Source organism: Lathamus discolor, chromosome 3 (assembly GCF_037157495.1).
Source record: "Lathamus discolor isolate bLatDis1 chromosome 3, bLatDis1.hap1, whole genome shotgun sequence".
Classification (NCBI taxonomy): Eukaryota; Metazoa; Chordata; class Aves; order Psittaciformes; family Psittacidae; genus Lathamus; species Lathamus discolor.
In genome coordinates, this window is record NC_088886.1 from 23,880,090 (window position 1) to 23,892,937 (window position 12,848).

The 12,848-nt window shown below is 50.0% G+C and overlaps 1 protein-coding gene across 1 annotated transcript in view; it reads right to left on the reverse strand.

The window, feature by feature from the left end:
- PAPPA2 (pappalysin 2) overlaps positions 1 to 12,848 on the reverse strand; it is an 88,093-nt gene that overhangs the window by 43,102 nt on the left and 32,143 nt on the right. Inside the window, exons 5-13 of the mRNA XM_065674115.1 lie at positions 12,364 to 12,556; positions 10,741 to 10,862; positions 9,034 to 9,526; positions 8,381 to 8,509; positions 7,591 to 7,682; positions 7,143 to 7,336; positions 5,809 to 5,946; positions 2,330 to 2,465; positions 1,880 to 2,099 (exon numbers count right to left, since the gene is read on the reverse strand). Of these exons, the coding sequence (XP_065530187.1) occupies positions 1,880 to 2,099; positions 2,330 to 2,465; positions 5,809 to 5,946; positions 7,143 to 7,336; positions 7,591 to 7,682; positions 8,381 to 8,509; positions 9,034 to 9,526; positions 10,741 to 10,862; positions 12,364 to 12,556 (1,717 nt within the window). The remainder of the gene's footprint in view (positions 1 to 1,879; positions 2,100 to 2,329; positions 2,466 to 5,808; positions 5,947 to 7,142; positions 7,337 to 7,590; positions 7,683 to 8,380; positions 8,510 to 9,033; positions 9,527 to 10,740; positions 10,863 to 12,363; positions 12,557 to 12,848) is intronic.

Consider the following 12,848-nt stretch of genomic DNA (forward strand, 5'->3'; position numbering starts at 1 on the left):
AGATTTAAAAATATGATAAGGGGTATACTTGGATGTTTTCTGACTGAAGTCAGATCCTTATTATTTGTGAGGCTACTGGAGGCTGTAAGCCTAATCCCTCTTTAAACATTCAAGCCTTTTGTCCAGAAAAGCAAAACTATAAATAGCATTTCCTACTCTGAAAACACTCTGAGTGCTTGCTAAGAGAACGTGCATAACCTGCAATACTGCAGCTAAACCAAGGCAATGGGGAGCCCGCACAACAGCAGCAAGAGGGGAAGACATGAGGATCCTGCTTGTGCTCACACAAAGGGGACAGCGTGCAGCTCTGCGTGCTTTGGTGATATGGGGACGGGCTTGTGCTTCAGCTGCAATGAGACTTTTAAGAGAAAAGCATCTATTTTCCTCTCTATTTGTCCCCTTATGAGCTTCTCCCCATCCATAGGCAATGCTCAGCTGTGCCTGGTTAGTCTATTCCTCCTTGCAGTCACTTCTGAGGGGAGGGGTAAGATCTCAAAGCAATAAGAGTGTAAAATTATTTTAAAGGATGAGAAAATGTAATTGAAAAACCACATCAGTTGGCTGGGTTCTTAGAAGCGTGTGTGTACATAGCTGTAACATCTACCAGGAGGAAACGGACTGCATTTCAGGTGGACACTGATCCTCTAATGTAAGACTGAGAATAATATTTATATGCTGACTCACTAAGATTAATGTTTCTGTATAAATCACACATGCACTTAAAACAAAATAGAAAGGGGGGAAAAAAAAAAAGGAAAGTAAAAAGCAACTGCAGGATACTCATGGCTTCCAGAACTCTACATAAATCAACTGTACCATGATCCCACAAGCTTTTAGACAAACACACGTACGCTCATTCATTACTGGGGATCTTTGTCCATCCAGGGCCATCAACAGAAGAAAAATGACAGTAGTGGTGATGCAATGACCCTAGTGAAAGTCCTACACTCTTAGCACCCCCACAGCTCCAGCAAAGCTTGGACCCAGTATCAGTATTCCCAGCGGTGCAGTTTGAGTAACTGGCTGAACCAGAGCCCTGGATCAGCACTCGTGCAACTTCAGGGAGCCTGAGATCTGAAACCAGAGCCAGACTTGGCAGGTCTGGCTGTCGTCAGCCCCACTACCCCTGTAGGACAGAGCTGAGCACCATCCTTTCATTCCTCCTTGGGTCCATGCCTCTGCTTGGCATGCTCTTTCTGCCTTGTTTATTTAGTCTGTTTTGGACTACAGTCCTTCCCCGTCCTTTTGCCAGCACGACCCGCTTGGAGAGCGGCGCCCGTTCTGCAAACGCTGCCTCTCGTTTGCTGCTTTATGAAGACAGGCAGACGCCTGGGAGCACCAGACATCAATAAATTAGAGCACCGTTGCTACTATTATTGTTATCACCACATTATAACAGTGCAGCATGAGACTTGTTTGGAAGCCTGGGAGAGGGGGAGTCAGCACAAAGAGGAGGAGGAGGAGGAAAAGGAGAAGGAGGAGAGCCTCACCCCCACCTCCTGCAGTGTGGGGAAGACTGGAATGGATGGAGATGGAGCTTGTAAAGCATATGCAGAAGCATCCAACATTTCAGCTTCAGCAGCAACCCTCAGCAGTAACTCCTCAGCAGGAGTTTGGTTTTCTCTGCAGGGAGCAGCCCTTTAGTGCAGTTTTGTGCAGATGCACAGGCCACACACAAAATCTATTTTCTTGCCTCCGCACAGCGAGATAAGCAAATCCAGCCATTATACTGGGTGTTCCAACACCATCTCAAAAAGCACTGGAGAACAAGTCATGAAACATTCAGCAAGTAGGTAAAAGCTCCAGAACTCCAGCATAAAGCCCCAGAGGAGAGAGGTACTCTGGGTGCGTGTTGCAAAGTGCTCTGAGGAGACCATACCTGCAGCACTGATGGCCATGTCCCTCCTCATGTTGCAGGAGGCAGGCAGTGGTGTCAGAGGAGCCAGGCTGAGTTGAGGTCCGCAAGGCCACAGCTGCGATGCCCACAAGTGGGGAGGAGAAGTTGAGCAGCACCGAAACAGCCCAGCGGGATGGGTCCTCCTGGCCATGGCTCACGTTGATGATGAGGGGGTTGTGCTGGCATGACAGCTCGTACATCCCTGCAAGACAAGGAAAAGAAAGAAGTCACTAGCTCAACTTCAGGGATATTTTCTCTGCTTTTGGTTTATCTCCTCTGCTTTCCCACACATCCCAACAGACCAGCTTGGGAAGCAGAAGATGCTGCAAGCAGGAATAGGGGACAGCGGCACCCAATCCCGTGAGAGATCCAGAGAGCAGGGGTGCGAGCTCCTGGTGTTCCTACTGGTACCACAGCCCATAGGTTGCTCACCCAAAGAGCGATTCAGCCCATCTATGTCAGTCAGCTGGACAGCGACCCTCGGCTTGCGCTGGTTGCTTGGGATGGTGCCAGAGGAGGCCAGGAAGACCAGGAGGGAGGTGGGCACTGCGGGTCTCTCAAAGCACACCTAGGCAGGAGGGTGAGAGAGACCCTGAGAGCATGCATATGAAATACAGCCTTTCTGATCCCATATGTACAAGGAGACAAAGAGGGAACATGGTGAGAAAGCAGGCACAGGGTTAGGGGCTCAGAGACTACAGATGTGCAGGGCAGCAAATGTGTGGGAAGAGAGAGAAGAGAAAGAAGGGTGCAGGAACACACTCCTTTCCCTCCTAATTCCCCTTTTCCTCTCCACCAGTCTTCCCCACAAGTATCAGTCCCCTTGCCATAAATTTATGATATCTTCCCAGCTTCCACATTTGCTGCTCTTAAAATTGAGCAACACCTGACCAAGACCTGGATTACCCTTTTTCAGCCCTCCCTCCACCAGGCTCTGACTCCCACCCTGTGGAGTGCTGGCCAGGCAAGCAAGGTATTCAGAGCTACTGACCCTGCCACCAGAATATCTCCATTAAAAGAAACCCCAAACCCGAACAACAAAGCCAGCAAAGAACAGCCTCAGTACCCAAAGTGACTGCAAACTGTCCACCAGCCAGCACATGGAAAGATTTGTGGGAAGAAGCCCTGCCTGCTAGGACAGCCGACAGCTCCCCACTTGTCTATAGCCCCGAAGGCTACGGGAAGCAGCCGGGAATCTCGTGGCATCAATCATAGCAGGACAGATGTTCTTTGGAAGTAAGAAGATAGAAATGTTTTTCTCCCCCACCCTGGTATCCCCCCACCCTGTGCCGCGATTTGTTTTGATCGAGATCCACCCTATGGAGTGTTTTTGTTAAATGCCGGTGCGGAGGAAGCCCAGAAATTCAAGGCGAAGGTGTATTTTGGAGCAGGACAAGTCCCAGCTGGCCAGGCACAGCCCAAGGAGCAGACTGTGGGAGCGGAGGGGACAGCCACCCGATTTGTGATGGCAGCCCAGCCTCAGGGCGGTTCATGCCATGCCAGGCATTGCTTATGCATGGGAGCAGGAAAAAACACCGGGCTTCAGCCCAGGGCTCCCACCCTGCAGGGAGGTGTTCGACAGCAGACACCCCAGAGCGAGTCCCCACTGCTGCCTACATGGCTCCCTTGCTGCAAGGAGTGGGCCAGGAGGCACATTTTTATTTGGTACATCCCCACTGTCTCCTTTGGTGAGAAATGTAGGGGTGGGGGGGAGAAACAGGAAAGCCAAAGGGAGGAAAGGAAAGCAAGAAGAGAAGATGAAGAGCCAGCCATGCTCACAGCCTGCTCCAAGGAGCCCCTCAGGACAGGACTGCAACAGGAAAGCTCCAAGGAGTCAGCTGATTTTAACCCAGGCACCTGCTGCCTGCTCCTCTGAGCATGGTTCTGCAGGGGAGGAGAGATGGTTGAAGTCAGGCGAGGCTTTCCCTGAACTACACAGCTTAAGGTGGAGGGTTTAGTCTTTCCCTTCCTACAGCGCACCTACTTGGTGTTGAAAGACACTGGCCCCAAGTTAGACCAACATCAGCTGATTTGGACTGAATGCCCCAATTCTTTTTCAGTTTTAATACATATGATGTGCTTGGCCACAGCCGGCTATCTTAATTTGAATCCCTCCTTCTCCCCCTTTCTTTTTCATTTCCTGCATGTTACGCATCCTGACTTGCTTACAAGTGATTTTGATTTCTTTCCTCACCGGATGTGTTGGAAACTGAGAACAAAGCATGGCTGGAGAGCTGCAAATCATAATGATTCCCATCTGCAGACCCAAGGTGCATGGTAGATGCTTTGTTAGGTGACACAGCCACACACACCTCTTGCCCCCCAGCCTACTTACAGCATGACCTAGCCTTTCCCTTGTTATTGGTGCCACCTCTTGAGAAATGCTGTAGGAAGCAATTCCTACCACCCAATCAGTTTCATGCCATGGTTCTAACAGGGTGACGCAGGTGCAACAGCTTTAAATTGGCCATAGGAGCTGGTGGCCACGAAACACCATGCGCACATGGGTACACATGTGCATGAACAGCACCACTCCTGTCAGGGCAGGCGGGTGCGCTAGGCAAATTGTCAACAAGAAGCTGTCTTTCCTAACCCAATATGTTACCAATCAGGCAAACTGTATTAAAAACAAGGAAAAAAGAAAAAAGGCATATTTATTACTAGTCCATAAATAATTTTATGGGTGGAAAATAATAGCACTCCTAGAGAGAGCATGGAGAAACAGTAATGAAAGTCTTTAATATAAACATCCATAGAGGAAGAGAACTGACCGCAAGCTCCAATAAAACTGGAACACGCTTTAACCCCTGGTGAGAAGTGGAAAGCAAGCTTTCATCTAGGTAGGGCAGAGGGGGAGATTGCTGCTTTCTCACTAGCAAAGGAGGAAAGGAGCCCTATTTTTCATGGCCAGAGTCTGAAGCCAGAAAGTAGGTTGTGAGCACACAGACAAGGAAGAAAGGGAAAAAAAGAACAGTTAAAGGAAGTTCTGTGGAGAGACAGAGAAGCTCAGAGGCAATAGCCATGTTTATTGACTCAGGTTTGACAATTCACCAAGTCATCTGAGCCTCTTGGGAACAGGTCGTCTCTAGACAGCCTCAAGCAGAGCAGAGCAAGGTGCCCTCAAACTGCAGAGGAAGCAGCACGCCAGAGCCCAGCTTTCCAGTAACACCAGGAAACAGCCATGAAACCTCTAAACTGTGTCTGTGGTCAGAAAATCAATGCTGTAAAAATCACATTGGCCTCACCCTCAGCTCTCTGTCCTGCTCCTCTGCCTGCCAGGACAGAGAGGTTCAACCCTCCAGGTGCCCTCCCAGAGGCAGCCCCACCTGTGGAGGCAGCCCCTGAGCTCCCATTGGGATGCAGGACCAGCATCTTTGGCACAGAAGTACCTCCTTTGGTCTGGTGTCACCGGTGAGGGCAGAAGGACCTGCATGCCACAGCTGGTTCCTGTGGGCTCACGGTGCTCAGAAGCAACCTGAAGTGCTCAGGACCCCTCAGGATGGCAGAGTACATCCAGCTACCCTGTTTGTTCATCAGTCATGGGGAATGAAGGCAACTAGGACTTTAAATACAGCTTGTGTCTGCTCTCTCCGGGTGTAATGGCACAGCTTGACTATAAAGGATAGTTAGGAGCAAGTTGTTTCTCAGCCTCAACACATTTCTGTGGGCTTCTGGTTTCAGGCACAGCCCTTCTGCTGGCAATCTGCCCCAGGATGGGTTTGCTGTTCACAGTGGGAATGGGGCAATGATGTAAGACCCAGCCACAGGCATTTGGGGTTTTTGAAGAGTTCGGTAGAATACCAAGTCCTATCTGAGCAGTTTTTAAGACTGCTGTAGCTTCTACAAGACAGAAAAGTATGGGCCTTTATCATCAAAATGCTGAGGTAAGCAAATCCTTCATCCTTACTTACCTTGAGCCAAACTCCTCCATTGCCCAAGGGCATTCTCTCCTCATCTGGATCCTGAGCATTGTCTTGGCTGGGAGTGCAGGGGAACCAAGCAGCCAGGGAAAGGTCCTTCGGCACACTGTGAAGGTGGGATTTACATACCTGAAAGGAGAGATTTATTTCAACCCAGAAAGAAACAAGGAAAGTGAAAGAAAGAAACAGTACCTACAAAATCTCAAGACTCAACAAATGTTGAGAAAGATCTCGGCTTGTTTTCTAGCAACTTGTTTTGCCTAACAAAATTGTTTCGAAGACAATTAGGATGCAGGTTCCTAAGCAGGAGTGACATCTTGCCACCCACACCTGCACAGGAGACTTTTGCCATTTTGGGGTGCTGTAAATATGCCATTTAAGCACCCTATGGGTTTCTGTGGGGCTTAGTCAGGAATCAAGCCAAGCTGTGAGATGATAGGCAAGACCACAGTGTCCTGATTTTGGCTGGGCTGATGAGATCCAAAGGTGTGATTCATGTGCTGAATACCAGTTTTCTGTTCCACTCAATGCCTGGTGGTATCCCAAATATCCACATATGCCTGGCAGGAAAAAAAACAAACCAGGAGATATGTGTATCATTCTAGAGGAGCAGACACCTGAGTCCAAGGCTTCTCATCAGACATATATATCTGAGCAACTTAATCATGTAAGTCTCAAGAAGAATGTTTCTTATATCAGGTAAATAGAAACACATGCATAACAGGCTAAATATGACTGCTTGATAGATTTCTTACCCTTCTTCGGTTTGCAAGGAAAGAACATACACACACCATGTTAACACTGATCAGGCGAATTCCTGTCCTAGACCTCCAGGCCCAGCTCCAAAGCCCATATGAAAGATGGGAATTCTCCCACAATTTTTCCTTGGCTTCAGATCAGAGAGTTTGAGAGCAGTACAGATGCTGATGAATGCGTGATTTTATCCTTTCAGGCCCTGACCTTATAAGGTATTAAACTTGTGGGATTGTTTTTAAACCAACACGCTCAAGGTTGTGCATTTAGCTGGTGGGATGGGGGTGGTCACTGTTTTGCAAACCGCGTGGTTGGGGTTTGCTCCCAGCCTTGACGAAACACGCTTCCATGTACTGCAGTTCCCAGGCTTAGGGACTACTGAAAGAGAGGTGAGAAATGCACAGGTCTTCTACTGGCCCCCTGCATGGGAATAGAGCAATCAATGAACGCTTCCAGAGCTGCTCTGAAGGTTTTGGTTTTGCCACGGTGCACTCTTTCAGCAGTGACCTCCCCAGCTTTACTGCATGGGCTTTGCTAGACAACTCAGTTTTGGGGTCCATGCCTTGACTCACCTTCACAACAGGCTCTCCAGTGACCAAGGAAGCAGGGCAGGACTTTGCGTCGTGATGGGAGGCATAGGCTTTTGTTGCCCACAGATCCACATAGCCATCAGGCGTGTAGGGTCCACAGTCCAGGACACTGCTTGTCTTCTCAAACGGCTCACACACACCGTCCCCATCGTGCACATAGCACAGGCTTGGTTCCCCTGCAAGGAATGACCTGTTTACAAACCGGGCTCCAGGCACATACATCTCCACATCCTCCTCCCAGGAGGCATGCTGGCTGTTTAACACTGGGATTTCCCACCACAAGGACCTGACAAGCTCCGTGGATCACTCCAGCTGGAAATCCATGTTTTGTTGTGAGGAGGTGCATCACTCCCTGCTCCAAGGAGCAGTGTGAATAATGTACAGTTCTGACTCCTGCCTCAAAAGGAGGTCACAATCCATTTGGACTTACCAACGCAGTTGAAGCCTTTTTCCTTTCTACACTTCCTGGAACAGCCATCTCCATCTAGCAAGTCCCCATCATCGCATTCCTCCTCCAGACTCCTAAGAGGACAACAGCCAAACATGTTAACAGTGCCCTTGACTGAACATTCCTGCGTTTCTGCCCAATTGTGAGTGAGGACCCCATATCTTCGTTCCATCTTCACAGAAGCAGGGAGAAGAGGAATAACTACATGTGGAGTAATGTAGAGGAGAGAACACACTGTATCTTGCCAGGGGATAAAAATGTTGAAAACACAGCATATGGCAGAAGGTGTGACTGTACTGTGAAGTTCTTATAAGACCTGAGACAAGAACTATGGGAGAAAATGAAGCTATATGCAACAGAGGAAGTAGAGAACCAAGCATCAGGAAGACTTGCTGCTGGAGAAAGCAAGAGTTGGAATGGGCAGGAGGTTCTGAGATGGGGCTGGTGTTTCAGTGGGAGCTGGAGAAAGGAGAGAGAGAAGGTTAGCCCAAGAGGAGTCAAGATTCAGCCCGCAGCTGACATTTAAGGCATCCCATGAAGAAAAAAAGCCCAGGCAGTTGCCTTACAAAGGTTCTGTCCCCACACTGCAGAAAATAGACCCAAGAGGAAAAGCTGGCAGAAATGCTTTGATTCATACCTGTTCCTTTGTGCACAGTTACATACCCCAAACCGCAAGGAGGAAAAGAAAAAAACCCTCCAGTGTACATCCTTAGGGCAGGATGACATGACAGCTTACAGAACCTCAGTTGAGAGCTTGAGTTTCTTGACTTACGTGGTCACCTTCCCATCCCCGCAGTAGGGTGCTCCATGGACATGGACAAGCGGTGGGGAGGCTTCTCCTGATGTTGTCCCAGAGACTGCCTGTACCTGGTATTGGTACACCTGCCCAGGCATGACTTCCCTGCAAGAACAGAGAGGACTTGATGAAAGAGCAGGAGGGAACAGCCCATACATTTGCAACAGATTAGTTCACCACAGCTACGGCAATCATGTGTGTGCCCATGCAGTATCACAGTCAGACATGCGTCTTTGTACTCTAAGCAGCCAGAGGCAGAGACTGTGGGAAGAGGGTCTCTGCCAGGTCATGCAGAGGGCCCTGCTATGTTTTTCCCTAGGGTCTGAGCAGGAGAGAAGTGGCATTAACTGGAACAATAATTTTCCTGGTTGTGTTGATGGGGAAAATGTTTCTGGGTTAATAAGCTCCTTCTAGTTAGCCTGGGCTCATGGGCAAAGGTTATGCTAGCATGGTGGGTCTGCAGCAAGCTTCCTCAATGCTGAAGAGAGAATCCACTTGTGGCATTGAATGTCATAATTCCCGAGGTGGTGAGGGAAGGAACAAAACACAAGCAACACTATCCATGGATTCAAAGGCGGGACTGGAGGAGGTCATCAAAACTGTCACAACAGAGCAGCCCTGTCACTCACGTGTCAATGAACAAGCGGTGTGCCTGTGGGGGGGTGGCGGGGGACCCGCTTGCGAATGGGGGGTCACGGAGGACTCGGTACTGGATCAGCTTGCAGGCAGAGCAGAGAGAGCTGTGGGGCATGGATGTCAGCAGGGCCGTGTCTATCTCCATCCTCTCATCAAAGGTGTAGATTTTGACTCCAGACATCTTTTTAGGGATGTTAAGCTTCACAGTAAAAGGAACATCACAGAAGGTGTCCAGGGGGCCCAAATGGATGGACTCCCCGTGCTCTGTCAGGATTTCAATGTCAGATAGCGACCTGGGAGAGCCTGTGGAGAGGTACGTGGTCCAGAGGGTGAGGGAGTCAGGGTAGACAGGGTGCAGGAAGCGCAGCTCCAGGATGCAGCCGTCTGGCTGGGGGCATGGCACAGTCATGTTCATGTGGTAGAGGTGGAGCTCTGGACTCCAGGCCTGCAGGCTGGGCTCACAGGGCTGATCCACATCTGGAGGCCCTGGGCAGGAAGGACAAGAAGGCAGCTGATGAGAACCAGGGGACAGCTAACTTTACAGGGGACACAAAGAGGCAATCCTCCCTGCAACATCTCATAGGTCCTTGAGCATCTCTGTACTACAGCTGCACAACCATGAAGTTTTGCACTCATAGGCATATGCCAGAGCTGGTGGCATCTGCCCTAACATCATAGAAAGCAATAAACACCACTAGTCTCCCAGCTCCTGGGAATGCATACAAGCATAAGGCTTGGCAGATCTGCTGTCTCACAGCATTCTAAACCAGGGACAATGGTATCCATGCTGTAGCTGGTCACAGTGCCAAGCTCTAGAGACAGTCTGGACAGAGCTGCAAGACATGAAGCTTTCTCTGTAGTCTCACGGGCACAAGAGCTTACCAATGGCATCTGGATGCCAAGTCCCTAGGGCTCCATGGGTTTGGACATAGGCTAAACAGAGCAGTGACCAAAGCTTTTCGCAGGCACATGCTGGAACAGGTCACAGGCAGGAAGGGACCAGGTCCAAAGCAAGCCAGAGAAGCAGCTCAGGAAGCAAGCCCTTCAACTGTGCACTATATACAGCTCATGAGATCATTTCACCTGGTCTCTTACCTCCTCTAGCTTTGCCATTGGAGGAGCTGAGGCAGCATGAAAAGCCCAACAGCTCCTGTAGCAGCTGTGTGATCCTGAAAGTCACCAACATGCCCACAAGGTGGGTCTCTAAACCAACATCTGAGTTTCAGAACAAGCGAAGTGGTAACATCCTGCTGTTCACCTCGGCAGGGAGGAATGACATCCAGCCCAGATTGCCCAGGACTTGGCAAAGACCCAGTGGGACTGAGCAAGGAGCTGCTCTTGCTCCCTTTGGACAAGACTGCAGTAAAGCCTGTGAATACCCTTGAGGTTTTGAATGAGGTCCCAAGATGTATGTTGTAAGACTTTTATTTCAATGAAATGCCCCTTCCTTTGACAAGAATCTCTAACAACTTTCTGGGCAAAGATTGGGGTTAATAGCAGGGTGTCAGTTTGTTTGTCCAAAGCCAGCTGGCACTTACCAGGTATTTCCTGGGCACGTAGAAGCCCTTCCTGCACTAAAAAGCCTCCCCAAAGAGGAGACAACTTTCTAAAAGAAAAAAAAAAAGCTTCTTTTCATCTCCCAGCAAGATCTCATCTCTGTTCAAGGGACTCATGGCCAGGGAAAGAGCAGGAGCATTTACCTTCTGCTTCTTCTGGGGTCCAGTAGCCAGACGAATCACAGACGCGAGGGGAAGAGGCCTCATGCACATACTGACGGAAGGTGCCATCCTCTGCACAGTCGTCACAGAGCATGTCCTGCTCCCTGCAGGCAGGGGACAAAAGCGTTGGCATGCCTAATCATGACTAGTTACTTTTCCATCCACATTTGTCCAGACAGGATCAGATGGGAAGTTAGAAAAGCAAAGTTAAGTTCCCAGGAAGCCCCTGGGCGTATCATCCTGCTTGAAATAAGGCTCTTCAAAGACAAGACTGTGGACCAAGCTGGTTTTAATCTGTCTTCTTCTACATGCTCTGTGGATGAGCCATTGAGTCACCTGTTCTTACCAATGAAGCAGAGCTAACAGACTTCACACTTTTTAGGACAATGCCTCTGCAGTTGGGTGCATTTGGGTCTACCTCTGCTAAACCCCAGAGTCAGGTTTTGGCTTTCATCATTACTGTAACACAAAATGGTCATGATAATGTCAATTAAGGGGGGGAGGGGGGGTCCTACTGTGCTCTCCAGGAAAGAAAAAGGCACTTTTTTTGTGAGAAGTTTCAGCCACTTTCCTTGACCAGTTCATCTCAGGTCCCCCACCATGGAGCAGCTCCTGAGACAGCTATGAGCAAGAGCAGGGGATGGATCTGGAGTCCCAGCACCTGCCTTCTAGACCAGTATTTTCCTGCCCACAAACCACTCCATTCCCCACCAAAGCAGTCTGTTCAAGTGACTTGAGGCCAGCCAGCACTCAGAGGCTCTCATGTCTGGGGGTGTGACAGGCACGTGCCCTTGCCATCCCTGGCTGAAAGGCACATTGTGGAGAGCACCAGTTCTTTGAAAAGGCAGCAAATGCTGATCTAAGTGTCCCAGCTACCCTCAAACAGCACTTTAAATTGCAAGAGACAGCTTTGTGAGGCAACTTTAAAACAAGTTCAAGAGCTCTTTAACATGTGCTTATGCTCCCATAATAAAAACATAGACCTAAAACCTGGTGGAAACCAAGATGTTTTAGTAAGAGTGGCTGCTGAATAGCGGCACTGGTGGTGTATCCAGGTCTTGATGACTTGCTGGTATTGGGGAGAAGGAAGACAGCCACCCGGCACTTGGGGCTATGCACTGCTCACCAGCCAGAAAACTCTGGTTCCTTGGCATCATTTCTCTGGCTTGAAAAGTTTCCTGACTTACCCCCAGTTAGTTACTCTGCGAGTCCGTGACAGTGCTGGGAACGAAACCCAGCTCTTGCGGTTCAAGCTCCCTGCCTTAACCACAAGGCTGCATTTCCTCCTGGTAAATAGCTATTTTATACAATAAGTGCTAAATGAAGCTCATTTTTCATTCCGTGATTGCACTCTGGGGTTTAAGAATTGGCACTGCCTCCCAACGCTCTTCAGCTTTCCCTCCCGGCACCCCGACAGCAGAGAGCTTGCGGGAGAGCCCATGTGCCAGTGGGGCCACTGCAGCAGCCCAGCTCTTGTGTCTGACGGCTCTGCTGGAGACAGCCAGGGAGAAAAGGGGATGTGGGGTCTGCACCACAGAGGATCTCTTGTCCCCTCTAGCAGGCTCCTGTGCAATCCCAACACCATTGCAACAGCAGATCCCTTACCTCTCGTGGATGACACCACTGATGGGAGGCAGCCAGTAGATGCTGAGGGAGTCCTGCGTCTGCCCTGTGACCATGGGAGGCATCGGGATGGGTGCAGGCTTCTTGCTCTGGCCCCAGCGCTGGTACACCAGGTCCAGGTAGCAATGCATCCTGGCCACTTGGTTGGGGGTGAAGGTATTGGTACAGTCGTCATCTGGGGAAAGAGAGGCCAGGCTGAGGGTGGCAGGTATGGGCCAGAGATGCACGACAATGTGCCCATTTACTGATCACCAAACCCCGCTTTGGGAATCCCTAGGGAGACCTGGGAGAGACCAGTGTGTGGTGGCTTTCCGGCCGGGACTCTCTGGTGTCGTGTGTCCGCACAGCCACAAGATGGCACTGCCTCAGCAGCTCCACATCCTTGCGCTCACTCAACAGCAGCTCGCACCAGTCCCAGCGCTTGGCGGTGCCACCATCTTCATGAGACTCGCAGTGGGTCAGCAGGA